The sequence below is a fragment of the Tamandua tetradactyla genome, chromosome 2 (assembly GCF_023851605.1).
Source record: "Tamandua tetradactyla isolate mTamTet1 chromosome 2, mTamTet1.pri, whole genome shotgun sequence".
NCBI lineage: Eukaryota > Metazoa > Chordata > Mammalia > Pilosa > Myrmecophagidae > Tamandua > Tamandua tetradactyla.
Window position 1 is genome coordinate 76,411,975 of NC_135328.1, and position 17,732 is coordinate 76,429,706.

Below are 17,732 nucleotides of genomic sequence, written 5' to 3' on the forward strand. Positions count from 1 at the left end.
ACTTGCTGCCTTATGATTACCGTTTTACAAGAAATGATTTTACTAATGGCAGATTCAGAAAACCTTCCGTTTCCAATCTTATTCCAAAAGACTTCTTTCTCTCCATTTTGATTATTTTATCAAAAGATTAATAATACAGAGTAAGCTCACCTTCACGTAGATACTACATACACAGATTGCCTGTTTGTAAACACATTACACACACCCCTACACACACACCTACAAGATGATACGCGTCTATCCACATGTGTCATTTAAAAAATATAAGCCTTTGGACTTGGATCACACTCTCTCCTCACTAGTTTTCTCCACCCTGTAGAAGGATGGAAGGAATTGGGGTCTTCGACCTAGAGAAGTTTTCTTGGTTGTAAGAAAGTGGCGGGAGTATCAGTTTTAGAGGTTCGATTTATCCTAGTTGGAGGCTGGCTGGATTGGAAATTAAAGTTGGCCCGTAGATGTTCGATCTGATTTCCATTAGCTTTTCGTGAGAACTGAAAATTATCAGCTGGGACCCAGGATGTCCCATGTAATCTCTTTCCCGCGTCTCGGCTCTCCTCAATCCAAGAATCGAGGCAATTTGCTTTTGTGGTTTTAGGAAAGAAAAGGAAAAGATGTAAGAAAGTCGATCCAGAAAGGGGAAGAGAGGCAAGTGAACAGGGAAGGCAGGAAAAAGAGAATGAACCCCAAGGAACGGTTCAGAGAGGGGTGGGAAGCAGGGGAGAAAGGGAGAAAAGAAAGACGGCACACACACACACAAAGTAATCAGGGCTGGGAAGATACAAGGATCTTTAACGAACCAAAGCCACACCCCTTTTTCACTTTCAAATCAATCGTCTAGATCTTATCCGTTTCCTGTCTTAAAGGTTGTCTACGTTTCTGGAGGAAACTAGTCAATACTCTTCCCTCCGCCCCACGCACGGTCGCTCTCGTCTGCCCTGGGCCACTGAGACCAAATACAACCAGAGTGGCAACAATTACAGGAGCGCGACTCTGGGAACACTCCTGCGACTGGTTGTCACCCAGGAGCCTAACAGGATTAATACCCGCAGATGGATTACGTTGGCTCTCACCAATACGCCTAAAGATTATAATCCAATTTATGCACATTACAGTCAGTATTAACTTTATCTATTTTAAGACTCTCAGTTGCCCAGCGAGTCCTCAGAGGACAGTTCTCCACATTCTGATGCAATCCAGCAAGGAGGCTGTCAGCAGAGGAAGCTTCCCGAAGAAAACAACTCCCAGCCTGGTCCCCTAGGGGCTGCACCGGGCACTCCCAGGTGTCTCGCCTTCACCTGGGCACCTCTTTGTGATGCCTCCCAGCCGGCGACTACCAAAGCGGGAGGCGTTCCCGTGGAAGGAAATAGCAGTCTTGTTTCTCTCCTGTTCATTTCCCTTAAAAATTTGTGGTGGCAGTGGGAGAATGCGAGGAGTGGGGTGGTGGGTGGGTGCATGGGAAGGGGTTCAGGGGACTGCTAATTTTGACGCTTATTTGTAAGGTTGGCATTACTCTCTCTCTTTAAATAAGTTTGTTTGGATATGAATTCTTGCCTTTATAGCACAAAACCACAAAAATACGTGGTGGATAGCGAAGCTACCTAACACCGAAGACTTGATTTAACACCCGGTAAGCTGCTGCTGGGGGCTCCAGGCAGTGGCTTACATTCCAGCAGTTTTAATCCGTTTTTTATTGTAGGACGAGCGGAGTTTACACAGGGGCTGGATGGCTCCCCAGCTGGCCGCACTCACCACTTCGGCGCCCCCTCCCTGCCCCCCTCTCTACGCCCTCCCCCAGCAGGAACCTGTGACTTTAAGCGAGGAGTTCCAGTGTGGTGGTGCCGGCCGCTGGGCTTCGGGAGGTGGCCTGTGATTGGCTCTTTCGAGCTCCCCCTGGCTCGCTCGGTCGGCCTCCCCGCGCGATCCGCCCCGCTCCCGCGCCCTCCCTTCGCCCAGTGAGGCTCGGAGCCCCGGTGTCAGGCGCCTGCGCGCATGCTCCGGAATCTCATCCTCTGGCCCTGGAGCTGCTGCTGCTGCTGCTTTTGCTTTTGGGGCTGAGTTTAATAAGCGAGCAAGCGAGCGAGCGAGCAAGCGAGTGCGGGGGGTGGGGGGGGGGGAAGACAGAGAATGTCCGCCATCTACCCTCCGCTCTTGGGCGCGCTCTCATTCATAGCAGCCTCTTCATGAATTACAGCTGAGGGGGGGGGCGGGGGAGGGGGTACCACACAACACCCCAGCAAACCTCCGGGCCCCCAGGCATGGCTAGCTCGGTAAGTACACGCAAAATAATAATAAAAGGCCCTTCCCTCCCCTTCCTCCCTCGCTCTGCGCCGCCACCGCAGCCCAGACAGCGCCAGCGCTCCGCGGTTCCAATTAGAGAAAGGTTGGTACGGCTTGAGGGAGCTGCTGCCTGCCTCTCCCTCAGCCTCCACTCCCCTCCCTCGTCCACCCCCCCCCCCCGGCGCGCGCGCACACACACACACACACACACGCACACATACACACACATATACACACTCACAATCGCCTCTCCACCCCCCGCGCCTCCCTCCCTCCTCGCCTCTTTGCAAGCGCAAGAAGCGCACTCACACACTCCCTCTCGCTCACACGCGCGCACTCACACACACACACGGTGGAAGGAGGCGAATAATAACTCAGCCATATTTCAGCCGCCGCCGCCGCCGGGAGCCGCGGGCAGAGTCCGGGGACTCGGCGAGCAGCCTCGGCGGCCGCACCTCCGCGAGGCGCTACGATGGTGCGTTCTCCGCGGCGCGCGTGTCTGAGCGGGAGTGTGCGGGCTGACAGCGGCGGGGCGGATCGCAACTTTGCACCCGCGCCGGGCTGTGCGCAGCAGAGGCTCGGTGGCTGTCGGTTCGCGGCGCTGCCTTTCCGAATTTCATTTTTTTGTGGGTAGCTGGGAGGTACTTTGGGGCCACTTTGGCTCTTGGAAGTGTGTTTCGAGGGCTCTGTTCGACTGGCTTCACCGTTTGCCAAGGGCTTTTCGGTGGGGGGTGCGGGGTGCTTTAAGTTATGGATGCCTCGGCGTGTTTTCTTGCAGGCGTGTGTGTGTGTGTGTGTGTGTGTGTGTGCGCGCGCGCGTGTGTGACGACGTCTCATTTTTGTTGAGCACGGGAGTTTGTGCCCATCAGAAGAGGCTGTTTCCATTCCGCCTGGCACTGCGCTCCACACGCACGCACACACACACGTACACAAAGACTTACTCGGCGTGTGCCTGTCGCCGCGGTACTTTCGGGAAGGGGGCTCGCCAGAACCCCCCCTGGGTCCCAGCCACCTTCTCTCCCACGCCGGGAAATCGCCCCGGCATCGCCTCCTAATTGTCTTCTAATTTGTTTCCGATGCATTTGTTGTCGTGGTTGTCTTGGCTGAGTGTGCTCTCCCTCTTCCCCCTCACCCTAGACCCCCTTCCCGATTGGGGGTAACATTCCGTTACAATCGCGATCCGCGTGGATGCAGGGCCCTGGGCGTCTGGGGCCGGCCCGGGCGGGGTGTATTTGGGGGCATGGGGCGTGCGCGCCCACGCGCGTGAAACGTGAATGCAGAGGGCACCGCCGTTTCCTTTTATGTGCGTTTCGAGGAGGAAAAAAATGTCAGGCTCAATGTTCAGTGCCGAACGGTCGCCTTCCTGTTGTTCACGGCTGACTCTCCTCCCCCTGCCCGCAGTGTGCCGTGCAGGTGAAGCTGGAGCTGGGGCACCGCGCCCAGGTGAGGAAGAAACCCACAGTGGAGGGCTTCACCCACGACTGGATGGTGTTCGTGCGCGGCCCGGAGCACAGTAACATACAGCACTTTGTGGAGAAAGTCGTCTTCCACTTGCACGAAAGCTTTCCTAGGCCAAAAAGAGGTAGGGCTTGAATACAAAAGGGACCTGATTTAAAAAAAAAAAACAAAACGTTTTTGCTTACTGAGGAAACCGTCGCTCCGCGCGGGCGGTCCTCCTACCCCGCACTCGCCGGCGGAGCCTCGGGACCCGGGTGCGCGGGCGCCGGCGCGGCGGGGTCGGGACTCGGTGCGCGCGCCTTGGGCTTCGTGAAAGTCACCGCAGAGAAAGGACTGTCAGGTGTCTTGTGTTTATTCATCCTAAGCCAGGCCTCGCGGGCCCTCTGGGGATAGCCGCGGGTTCTGTGGGGGAAGGTTTAATTAGTTGCTGGATTTGGAGGTGTGGGGAGTGGGACTGGAGGAAAGAAACAGTTTACTTCTTTTTTTTTCCTAGAAAAATTGAGAATTACCTGTGTTATCTAAGAATGCATTGGGTGTAGTTATTGTTCCCTCTTGAGAAGTCGACTCTGTTTAGGTTCTTCCCTGATTTCCTGTCTGTGTAGGAGGCACTGGGTGCCAGTTGCCATAGACTTCTTTTCGTATTAGCCAACTTGTCCTCTTCCCCTGCCCCGTCAGGATTTTATATTTAGTTGGGGGTTTACTCGTTCCTGGTCCCTGGCTCGCGATGACACTTGTGCTCCTTAGATTTTGAGCTGCGTTGGGTTCCAGGTGACTTCCCAACGTGATCTGCAGGGAAGAAGGTCCGGGAAAGGTTGAAGCTAAGTTTGAGAGGAATGGTGGTGTGATACCGTCTGCTTCCCTCCTTCCCCACCTTGGTTCTTAGCCTTGGTGTCTGGTTTACATAATCTTACTCAACCTCTGAGGTCTCAAACATTTTTTGTGAAGGGCAGGACAGTTTTGGAAAAAAGAAAGCATTTGTCATTTTAAAAGATATTTAAAGGGCGTTTGAGAAACCCGGGTTTCAATTCCCTTCAACCTCTGGGAAGATTCTGTCTAGTTGTTTTAGTTGGATTAGTGGAGGTAACAGTACAACACAATAAAGTGCTTTGTTTGGGAGAATGTTTATTTATCTAAGTCGACACAATGGTTAGTAGTTATCTTCCATTTGATCTGTAATCTTTACTGGCATCTAAAACTCCTGCAGTTTCTTAGAGCAACATCATAATAAATCCATTCTGCTTAGAGCTACGTGGAAATTATTGAACATTCAGGGACTGAATAAAGGAAGGAGAAATGCTGTGTGCCTTAGAGCCTAGAGGTGGTAGAGGTTTGCATTGATGCTTATTTTTGTTTCCAGAGCTCGTGAAATGGGGAGTAGGATTGTGGGTGATTGTGGTGTTTTGTTTGTTTGTTTGTTTTTGCATTTAGTGGTTTGGTTTATGGCTCCTCTTGAAAACTTGAGCAGCTGAATTTGATGGGTTTTGTTGGATGATTTAGAAATGCATCCAGCTTCTAAGAGAGGGGTAGGAATATGCACTGCTTATAGGAAATAACATTTAGATTTGTTAGCATTTCATATCAACATATAGTCAGAGATCATATACTTCATATTTCTTCAAAACTGTGATAAGGATGAGTATTGTCAAGATTCTGTCACTATATAAGGTTGGGTATGATGCTTCTTGGAATCATTCTGCTTTTTCCATGCGTCTCTAGAGCCATTGTAGAGGAGTTTAAACAAAAGAAACCACCTTCTAAGATCCTTGATATACACTATCACTACTCTTTGGCTACTATACACTTCAAGGTGAAATACACATAACAGAAAAAGCAATGTTTATTGTATTAGGAAAATTAACTCAGTTGCAGAAGTAGCTCTTGAGGTAACTTTGTTTAGGTGCTTTAACAATCAGCAAATTGGTATTATGAAATTAAAGATGATCAGCCTTTTCTGTATCTCACAGCTTTTACTCTGCTTCAGTGGGTGAGTGTGGTGAGGTTCACCTTTCTTTCCCATACTTAATGATTTTCTGTCCAGCCTAAGGGAACATGAGGGTGCTAGCCAGCATAACCCACACCTGGGATTTGTTGCTAGGCGTGGTAAACCACTTGATAACAGTGATGTCTTCGGAGAAGTCTCTAATGAGAGATGTCTGCTTGTTGGTTGGACTTCGCAGTTTTTATCCTCAACTGTGGGATTTCTTTTTATGCAGCCTGTAAGCCATTGTTTTAAAATGTTTATTTTTGGATTTTTATTTGTATGTGTGCTTTCCATGATGTGACAAGTCCTGGGAAAAATGCCAGCTTACATAGCCCAGGAGAGACCTTGTCATACTGTAATTACACATGATTCAGATTGCAAGAGAAGGTTACCTCTGTTCATTGGGAATAGTTAGTTGTAAGTTCAAGCAGCACCAAACATTCCACTTAATCCTGGAACTTATTTTTTTGGTGTATAAGTTCTTTCAGAATGATGAGAATAAACACAGAATAACAACGTCAGGAATTTCTTAGTCTTCTTACTGTTTAAAGTGCTATTTTTGTTATACTGTAGATCTATAAATGATGGGGTAAATTTTTACCCATTGGAAATGGGAGAAACTGCAAAAATGACTATGAAAAATCTCAGTTACAAGATATTTAAAGGAAATGCACAAATTCTAAGCTGTAAATGGCTGTTAATAACCACTAGTTAAATCACTTCTACATACAGTAGCTGATAAACATAGGTGAAAACTTGCAGTTAAAGAGGAATTCATCCACAAGGATGAATGAGTCCCTAGTTTTATAAAACTTTGGTTTGAAAAAGCAAATTATCAGGTTGATTTCTTTACTTCACAGTAGTATTATGAGAACTTGTAGAGGAAGAAATTATATTATTTTCAACTTGTTGCCTAATGGGAATTACATATACTATTTCAGAAGTGACTAATTGGATTTGAATTAATGAGGTTTTATTCTGTCGCTAAGATATGGGAGACCTTCATTTTATAACTGCTAGGCATAAAATCCTAGAAGGGAGATTTTAATAAAATGAAGCTAGGAATATCCATTAGCAATTATGGAATAGGTAGGTCTGAATATGATGCATTTTTAAACAATCTACTTATAAGAAAGTCTGTATCTTATTTATTAGTACCAAGATTTATAATAGTCTGATATGACTGAAATGAATAATCACATTCAAATGTTTCATTTAAAATATTAATGTTTTCATTTTCAGTATGATGTAAGTTTGAGTGGACTTCCTTTCCAATTACAGCCATCATTACTTTTGAAATCTGTCCCATTGTTATTTATGATGCGAAATCTGTGGCTTATTATGCTATGTAAGCAAATTTGGCCGCTGCTATAATTTGATAGCTTTTTATTTGAAGCCTTACTCTTTTGAGTGGGCAGATAAAGCTTAATAAATCCACACTTACAACTTTCGTTTGATTTAAGTGTTTGAGCCCAGCTTTACTGCATAGTTCTGATTTGCGTTAAATGGTCTTCTGAAATAATTTGAATAACTCTTTATCAGAGTGTCTTAATATTTGAACATTTACCAGTTGCACGATACTGTGTGCGCCCTTGGCATATTTTCTCTTCTGAGGCATTTAAAAAGTGTAAGGAAAAAATGAAGATGGGTGATCACACTGACACAGTGTATGAAATTAAGATGACCAATGAGAACAATTTTGGTACTTGGCATTTTGAAAAAATGTAAATCATAATTTTCCCAGGCACTTAAAACCTGAATGGTTGGAATTCTCACATGATGTTGGTGGGAATGTAGATTGGGTTTGGACTTTTTTGAAGGGCATTTGGCATAATATATTAATATTTTAAATGCTTATACCATTTGACCTAGCAATTTCATTTCTAGGAATTTTCCTACAGATGTGGCTTTTTTGCAAGTGCCCAAAAATAATAGCATATTTTTATGTGACTATTTTTGTAATAGCACAAATTTTGGAGCAAACCAAATAGGGTCTTCAGTTGGGTACAGTTCAGTAATGATAATCCATAAAAAGAGGTAACTCTATTTGTAAATGCAGGAAGATGTTCAAGAGATATTAAATGAAATAAAACAAGTTGCTAAATCAGTATGATTGCATTTATACAAATAAATGTATGTGTGTCTTTAAATAAAGTCTGCATGAATGGGTATCAAACTCTTACCAGTAGTTTTCTTTAGTGGGTGCTTGTTGTATTGGTGGTGACAGAGGGTTATTTAAAATTGTTTGGTGTTTTTTTTTTCTTTGGCATGGGCAGGCTCTGAGAATCGAACCCATATTGTTTGGTTTAAAAAATGTTAATTGTATATATTTAAAACATTACAACAAGCATGCATCATTTTTTAAGACTAGAAGACAAAGAGTAAAGCATCAATGTAGAATATTGCCTTTTAAACAGGGGTTGGCATGTAGCTATCTAAAAGTAAATTTTAATCTTCTTGGGTAGATATTGTTGCTTAATTCTGAGGAGTAGCTAGTGTTGGGCAACTTTGTATTCAAGTGGTAGCTTAAGAGACTTCTTGTGTGATTTTCCTCAAGTTACTTCTGTGTCTCTTTTTTAAATTGCTTTATGGGAATGATATTAGAATAAAATCCTTACCTCATAAATTGAGGATTATATATAAATCAGCAGTTCTCGAACTTAATGGTATTAAGACCCTTTTGCACTCTTAAAAATTGAGGCCCCCAAAGAGCTTTTTCTATGTAAGTTATATCTATTAATATTGACTATATTAGAAATTAAAGTTAAGACATTTAAAACAAGTTACTTAAAAAAAGAAAATGAAAGAAAAATAAAACATTACTTATTAATTTGTTTTAAAATAACAATAATAAATCCATTATATATCAGTACATATATAACATTCTAATAAAAAATATTTTCTAAAACCAGACCCCAAAAGGGTATTGGGGACCCTTAGGTGTTCTTGGACTATACTCAGAACTCCTGATATAAATATTTAGCATATTATCTGGCTCAGAGAAATTGCTCAATAAATGAAAACTGATTTAAAAACCATTATTATTGCTAATAAACATATAAATTAATTGGAAGGAGAAGTAAATCTTCCCAAGGCATTTGTATGGTTATATTCCAGTGTAACAATTACCTAACAGTTTTTTTTTCCCAGAAAATGATAATCCAAATTTATGCTTTTACTGGATATATTTTATGGTTAATATCACTGTCCATTTTATGGTGGATTATGTATACTATGCAGAGGTCTTTTACATCCATTGTTTTAGATGACTCTCTCTAGAATTACTTCTTTGTGAGGTAGTAGGGCCAGGATATGAATCAGTTTGATGATTTTACCTTAAAGATCCTTTGTTACTTTTCTTGGCTCTTCTGAAATTTCCTTCCAGAGAGCCTTCTGTGGACTAATGTTGGCCCCTTTTCTCTTGTTCTGGTCATCTATTCGATGATCCCCACACTGCTTAACGCAAACACAGCTTTTACAGTTCTAGGATGTGAAACTTTTCTTGTTTTTAACCTCTTAGTGGTCTAAGAGTTTTCAAAAGAGAACCCAGAAAGCTTACATACTGGGGCTGGGCTAGGGGTTCGGGGGCTGGGGAAGGAGTGCTAATTAAACACAATTATGGCAATTGCATGATTAAGCAAGAACCTGCTATGTTAATGAACTTTACTGGACTTTAATTTTCATTGACCAGATTTTAGAATATTTTTGATCCCTGAAATGTTGTGTTTTACACTGTCCTAAAGGAAATAATATTGAATTGGAATTCTATATATTTTTTCCTTGGCTTTTATGCTTTCATGTATTTACTCTTCAAAGGAGAAGCTATCATGTAAGAAGAGAAATTCTCCTATTTCAGTAAATGAATTAATGTTCATTAAAAATATTCTGCTTTGTGTGCATGTGTGTGTGGTCAGTGTCTCTTTTATTTCTTTTTCATATATTTTAATGCTTGAATTTTTCATCCTCTTTTATTTTCAAGCTCTCCTTATTCTTGTGCACAGTACAATACATATTTTGGGGGAGTGTAAGTTATTCAAGAAAAGTCCTTAGATAAATAATTGCTCTCTGCTGAGATTAAGGGAATTTGTAACTTTTTTAAAACTTAGGTTATAGATATCACGGAAATTGGGAAACCACATTGCATAATTGTACAGAATAACCTTTGTGAAGAATCCCATAAATTCAAATTTTTACATGGAACTGATAATAGTGTTTTTTCCAAATTTATCAACCTGTGTTCATTGTCAAAAAACAAAAACTTACTTAAATATAAAGAAACAAATGGCCTGAAATATTCTCCATAGATAACCATGATTGATATTTTAGTAAGTATCTTTATAGATACACAGAAATATTAACTCTAAATTAACAGTTCATTCAACAACTCTTTTCTGGACCTCTTTTGTGCCTAATATATTATGTTCTAGGAGCTGAGGGTAAGGTATAAATGAACATTCCCCTTCATGGGAGATCATGGACTATCATTTTAAAAAATTACTTTGATATTACATTTAATATAGATTTGTTATGGTTTACTTGAACATTTAAGTTTGTTTTAATTTTTTGTCAATAATGCTGTGATGAATATCCTTGACATTCACTTTTATGGCTTTTCCAATAATTTCTTTATGTTACATTTCCAGAAGGGAGATACTTGAGTCAAAAGGTAAAATGATTTTAAGTTTTGGTATGTATTACCAAGCTTTCCTTCAAAACAATTGTTCCAGTTTTTATTTCCCCCAAAATTAGGAGACTGCCCATTTCTCTACGTGGTTGCCAACATTGGAAGGTAGCAGTTTTTTAAAAAATCATGCTCATCCACTAGATGCAAAGACACTTCATCCTTATTTGCATTTATTTGATTAGTAATGCCACATATCTTTTTTTAAATGTATGTATGTATTTACCATTTGCTTTTCTTTGCTGATGTGCCTGCTTTGTGCTCTTCATAGTTCATGGCCTTTTAAAATTTTTTCAAAAATTACGGGAAAATGCCAAGAATGATTACATTCAGTTCTCGCTGCCAAGAATGAACAAATGTTTAGATCTTATGATATTTACTCCATTGTTTTGATTTTAGGGCATTAAATAATATAAATATAGGTATAGTTTTTAAATGATTTCTCACCTTTTCTTTCAATTCTTTAGTCTTTCTTCTATTCCTTCTCTGTACATTTATACATTTACATTGCTATGAATAATAATAAATTGTCTTAAAATCATTATGAATAGTATTTTGGGTGAATAAGTTTTTAAAAATTCAGATAAAATTTGCACACCATAAGATTCACCCTTTTAAGGTATACAGTTCAGTGGTTTTAATATATTCACAAGGTTGTGCAACTACACCACTATCTAATTAAAGAACATTTTTATTTATAATTAATTTTGCATCTTCCTTCTTTCCCCATACAATATATTTTTTGAACCTATCCACATTTCATCTATAGAGAGCTAGTTTATTCCCTTTCATTTGTTCTGCTTAGTATTTCAGTGTAGGCATATATTCTGTATTTTACTTTTCTATGCCCCTATTGAGGAATGTATGTCATTTTCAACTTTAGATTTTAGATCAGTGAACATCTTTGTGTTACCTTGTGCAAGTGAATGAAAGTGTGGACAATAGGCATAGAATTTGACTTGCTAGGTTATGGTATGAACATTTTCATTTGTTTTAGACATTGTCAAATAGTTCTCCCAAGTATCTGTGATTGTTTATCTTCTCTCAGGGAATGAATACCATTTTCTCTAGATCCTTTCCAACATTGGATATTGTAAGATTTCTTCTTTTTGATATTTAGTTGAAACATGGTATCTTTTTAGTTCTCATTTGTATCTCTGATTCCTAGAGAGGTTGAATGTTTTCTATATGTTTATTGAACCATTTGGATTTCCTCTTTAGTCACTTCTTGTGTATAGCCTTTATCTTTAAAAAAAAAAATCAAACTATTGGGTTGTTTGTCCTTTTGTTGTAATTTGGAGGGTGTCAGTCCTTAGTTGTGTGTGTTAGATCTATCTTGTCCCATTTTATTTCTTTTTCTCATAGCCTAATTTGTGGTATCTTTTCCATTCGCAATTTTTTTTAACTTTTTATTTTCAAATAATTTCAAACTTAGAGGACAGTTTCAGAAATAATACAAAACCCATACAGAAATCTCCAGCATAACTTCCAACCAATTACCTAGATCCAGCAGCTCAACATTTTGTCACATTTGCCATACACAAGGTTTTAGGGTTCTTGATTAAGGATATGATTTGTGGGCATGGTAATGTGCTTACCCAAATTCATATTTGCATGATACAGTGAAGAAACCATGAAACAGGTAAATAAGAGAAAGAGGAGGTCCCTGCCTTCAAGATGCTTTTAGAACTTGGAAGGACCCTTGAGATTATTCATGGTTGTTTACCCTCTCATTTTATGTTTAATCACAAGCCTAGAAATGTGAAATGATCTTGCATGTAGATACAATGAGTCACAAGTATGCCTATGTCAAAGGTAACTAATAATAAATGGTGGTAAATATTTACTTTTAAAACATTGAGTATTATTCACTTATATTAGCAGGCAAATGTTCAGCAATAATCACTTTTGTAGACATGATCCAGGATTTAATTAAGTGGTGGTAACCATGGTAAATGCTGTTTAAAAGAAAAATTCTATAGCTACTTTCAGGAGAATTCAAATTCATGTTATGGATTAATTTATGGTTTTCTTTTGAGATTAAATCATTACAAAAATAGTACTCACTGACATTTCCTGATATTTGGAGGCTGCCTTCGCCTCTCCCCGTGACTTAATCCTTTTAATTTAAGTGTGATAAATTCTCAATGGTTGAGGCCTGTAGAAAGCTATTATTATTGAATTTCTAAAAAGATAAAGCCAGCATTTGGGTGTGATTTAGTTGGTACCTAGTATAGTTAACAATTAACTTTTTGGATAAAATCCATGTATCATCACTTTTTATTGAAGAAAATTATAACTTTAACTTCATTCTGATTCTGAGGTCCATTTAAAATAATGTTCATAAGTGATTATAGGATGATCAGATGAATTTAATTAATGTTATTACCCATGTTAGAGGATTAATGTTCTCAGAACCAAGTAAGTTTTCCTATTTTAAAGTATTTAATTTTGCCCAAATCAGATTTTTCCTTTCTTTCCATTAGAAATCACTAGTTCTTTTCCCATCAATAACAGATAAGATGCTATGTATATGTGTTGATTTTAGAGAGCAACCTAACGATTTCCTAAAATTGCAGTGGATAAAGTGTTTAGAGATTTACTTGCTCTTAATGTTTCTAAATACAAATCTAGTCTACATGATGCCTTTTAATTTTTACAGATAGGGTTTATACTCTCCCTTCCACTCCCGCAGGGTTGATGTTGGGGAGGATATTTTCTAAATATTCCAGATATCTATTAGTATTGATAAACATTTTAAGTGTTATGAATGTTTATAAACAAGGTTCATGATGGATTTTGTGTGTCATCCATACTTTTGCCCAAAAATATTTCATTAATATGAATTACTGAATAATGAAAACTTACTTTGTATTGAAGAAACATTCTTATATTTTTACAAAATGTTTTCATTCATTTAATTTCTTTCCCTGTTCCTATACTATAAGCAGCTGTATTCAAGTGACTTAGTGAAACTTAGAGTTTGGTCTGTTGGGGTTTGGTAGTTTTAGTGGGATTGGTTATTCCAAAATGTTGAGTTGTTCCAGATTGTCTTTTCAAAGATGCTTGTTGCATGACTTTTCCAATAGATGCACAAATGTGGTAACTAGTGGGTAGGGAGCTTCTTTCTTTATTATTCAGAGTAAGGAGTATGGACAGGCATTCTATGCCTTGATCAATTCTGCACTCACTTCTTGTGTATGTATCTGTTGTTACTTCTGTGTTGCATTGAGTTACGCATCAGATGAGATGGGATCTGTATTATCCCTGAAGGGATTACGGATTCCTTTTACAATGTAGTGGTCAAGATAGGCATTGGAAGTTTTGGGCAACAATGTAATAAAGGCAGATATTGCAAGTCAGAAAAATAAGTGTAGAATTCTGTACTTTAGCTTCCACTCCCTTAAGTGGTAAATTATTACTCAGTGTTCTGAAACCCATTTCTTCTGTACCTCTAATAGTTGACTCGGTATAAACAGAATCACCACTTGAATTTAGCAGGAAACATTGTGTCTGCTGAGAGACCACATTTTTCTAGAATGTATTTTAGCTTTTGTAGTGAGAAAAATGAATTTTATTCTTTTCTGTCTTTTCTCCCCTTTTCTTTCTTCACTTTACTTTTTTCAAAGCTAGATTCAAATTTGAGGGACATGACCAGGTCTATCTTTTTTAAAAAACTACCTTATCCATGAAATACAAGTGGCTTTTTAGCCTTAAAAACAGAAGTCAGATATATTTCAGTGTCTGGTAGGGATAGTTAGCAAAGCAGCAGGAAAGGCCCTAACTTGGAAGATAAAGTTGATGTATTTGGACTAAATAAACTCTGTGGGTTTTTCCAGCTCTGAAATACTATTTTCCTTTAAATTTTTTGGAAAAAGAATAAATTCTGTCTTTGACATTAATCTAGTGTATTTATAATAATGATGAAATAACTGCCATTTATTAAATATCAATTGTGTATCTGTTATCCTGCTAGACAGCAGATATGTGCTTCTATATTTAATTTCTCACTTTTCTTAGGTGTAGTAGTTTGGATAATGATTTTTTTTTTTTAAATGTTAGTATGAATCATCTCAATATATTGGAATTTTACCTCTCCTTATGAAGAATGAATAGGGAAATGGATAAAAGATTGACTCCAATAACAGGAAATTAGAAGATAACATGTTAATTCACTAAATGAGTGATTAAGTTTTGGTTATAAAAAGTTAATTTCTGATCATTTTGGTGTCATTTATACCAATGATTGAAAACTAAAGAGGTCCCATGTTTACTTAAAACTTCTTTCTCAAATATGGTCCAAGACCAGGTTATTAGATCATTGTTTTTTTCCCTTTCTGCATTTCACATTGTGTAGGCTAGACTTTGCTTGCTTTTCTAAAGCATCACATATCAGATAACTACTTTTGTTTCTATAATCAGCAGAATAAAAGTTGGAGACATAGATACATACTATCAGAAACAGGTTAGAAGAAAATAGATTAAATCTTTGGTAAGTCGTCATACTTGCAGGGTTTTCTATTTAATAATCAGGTGCTTAATTGAAGTTGTTTCAAAAAGTTCATAACCCTCTACTGTTTAGTTGCAACATGCTGCATAACTTTTAGGTCAAAGAAAAATAATTCTAGTTAGGGTATTCTTACTTTATAAAGGCAATTGTCAGATGCCTGACTAGAGCCAATGATTTAGTTTATGCAAAGATACACAAATGCAGACATTTTAAAAAAGAGTAGCAAATACATTAATATTTTTTACAAGCTAAGCAATAATGTGTAGCGAATACTACTTGTATCTTTTTGTGGAAGCTCTCTTTTGGGTTTATCATCATCATTGATTTTAGTAGTTGATTCATTCTATTTTCTTTATATCACAATGGCCAGAATCATTCATCCTTAACTGCATTTTCAGAATTGTGTTTCTCTACCCTATGTTGGCTAGTGAAGAAAGATAAAATCCATCAGTGAACAGATGGGAAGAGAATAGAAAAATGTTAATAGATGTTATCTCTGGGAGGTGGATTTCTGGAAATTTTTAACGTCAGCAGTAAAATTTGTTGAATTTGTCAAACTTTCTTGAATGATGCATGTTATGTGAAAGTAAAACTGGGTATTTTAATATATACAAGAATGCATTTATGATAAGCTTGTTGGTTTTTCTAAAAGTAACCTTGTTTGAAACATAAACAGGAATGTCTTCCCTAAGGAACATTTTCATACTTTATTTGAAATATTAGCCACCTTGTCATTTTGAAAGTTTTATTTTAATATTTCTGTGGATATATGCACAAATGTTTCACAAATTGATTGCAAATTTAAAGAGAAATAATACATGCATCATGTTCTTACCTTTCTTAACAATTGTTTTAAAATTAATGAGATTAACCTGATATATAAGTACATTATATAACATATTCTTTATAGCAGAAAGAAACCATGTTTAATGTTTCATTGCAGTATGTTAATTAATATTTTATCTTGATGTGTAGTGTTAGAATTTTTTCCAGAGCCTATATCTGCCTTTAAAAATTGTCTACAAATGGTAGGACTCTCATCATGCTGTTTACATATATGGTGGTGGTATTATGATCTATAATTTCATTTCCAGTTAATACATCTTTGGATATAATTTTGAAGTTAAAATGAAATTATGAGAAATTAAGTATTTAAAAAAGGTAAAATATTATATTTGGGGCAAGGAAAGAAATAACCTTTTTTTTTGGTTGGAGAGTTGATGCATAAGTGCATAAATACAAACAATATTTTAAGACTAAAGTGGTTTTACTATTTCAGATATAAGATAGAAAAATAACTAGAGGTTTTTAAAAGTGAAAATTCAAATGCAATTTCATAAATTTTATATCCTGCAAAGTGATATTATGAGTATTCCTTAAATGCAACTAAAAGAAATGATTTCAAAATGCAGGGGTTAATTTTAGTTGTCTTCAGAGTTCTCTCTGCAATCTAAAATTTATCTGATTAAAATGTCCAGGACTTTGTGATCTATGGAAAAGCATCTTTGCCTATTTAAACTTAAAAAAAAAATTAACCGTTAAAAGTGTACTACAAGCGTGGGCCACAGTGACTCCCAGGCAGAGTTCTCGCCTGCCATGCTGGAAACCCAGGTTCGATTCCCGATGCCTGCCTGTGAAAAATAAAATAAAATAAAAGTGTACCTCAGAGATGCAAGGGTAGTTCAGTGGTAGAATTCTCACCTGCCATAAGGGAGACCCAGGCTTGATTCCCTGCTTGTGTACTCCCTGCTGTCCCCCCCCCCCCCCCAAAAAAAAATTCAACAAATGGTGCTGTAATAACGGGATAGTCACATGGAGAAAGAAAGCATACAAAAAAAAGTGTACTATGTGCTAATGCATAGCAAAGCTATATGTCAAAAAAATATATATATATGCTTTCCCTTTTTAAAGGGAAAAAAACTGTTTTTAAAATAAAATATAACAGTTGATGTTTGTGATGTGGGCATTTATTTATTTACACTTGAATAAAATTGCCATTTTAAGTTCTGTATGTTAGCATTTGGAATAACATTATTTTCCATGGACTTAATTTAGTTCTGCAAATAAATTTTTATTTAGCTACTTCTATTCGTTTTGAGAATATTCTACATGAGAGTCATAATGGCCTGGGTTCCTTTCTTCAAGATTAAGGGTATATATAAGAATGAGGAAAATATACTCTTTAGCCACCATGACAGCAGCTTTTAATATTTGCTTGCTATTTTTGTTATTAAATTAATTCATTTAGAAGCCTTGACTGCTTAATTATTTTTATTGTTCTAACACAAAGCGTGAAGGGACCAAGCTGAAGACTTGGGAGTTCGAGCAATAAGAAGCTCTGCTTTGAATATTGCTGCTTGCTAGAGATTCCAAATGTGATACTAAATTAAATGAATATACTCCTAGAATTTTATTATAGGATGCACAAAGATATGGTGGTCCAAGATAGTGTATAAATAGCCCTTATTTGGAGCATATAGAGTGGGAGCATATTTTGCAGTGAAAGGGGAACTAAAGGACAAGGTGTTCTCTACTTGTAGACTTGTAAAGACCTCAGAGTTTTCTTTATGTTATTGTAAAAAGACATTATTTTTGCTTTGGCGTGCTTAAAACTAAAGGGCAAATGATCCAAAAAGAATAATCTTGAAATTCAATAGCAAGAAAACTACTTGACATTGTGGGCTGGAGGCCAGCAAACGTGGTGCTTTCATTGAATGCGTGGGAAATGGGGCAGGCCTGGAATTTAAAGAGACAGGGAGCAGTACCCTAGAAAAGAAAAGCCCTTCTCTATGATTTGCTTACTTGGAGAAAAAAATAGACTTGAA

General features: G+C 38.1%; 1 protein-coding gene across 5 annotated transcripts in view; it reads left to right on the top strand.

Moving 5' to 3' along the window:
* The first annotated feature begins 1,971 nt into the window (after positions 1-1,971).
* Positions 1,972-17,732, top strand: part of MLLT3 (MLLT3 super elongation complex subunit) — a 265,987-nt gene continuing 250,226 nt past the window's right edge. The window contains exons 1-2 of one of the 5 annotated variants that reach the window (XM_077148051.1): positions 1,972-2,267; positions 3,679-3,859. In XM_077148051.1, the coding sequence (XP_077004166.1) occupies positions 2,256-2,267; positions 3,679-3,859 (193 nt within the window). In that variant the 5' untranslated portion in view covers positions 1,972-2,255. Of the gene's footprint in view, positions 2,268-2,491; positions 2,753-3,522; positions 3,860-17,732 lie in introns of those variants that run through there. The other 4 variants (XM_077148048.1, XM_077148053.1, XM_077148049.1 and 1 more) reach the window with 4 other exon arrangements.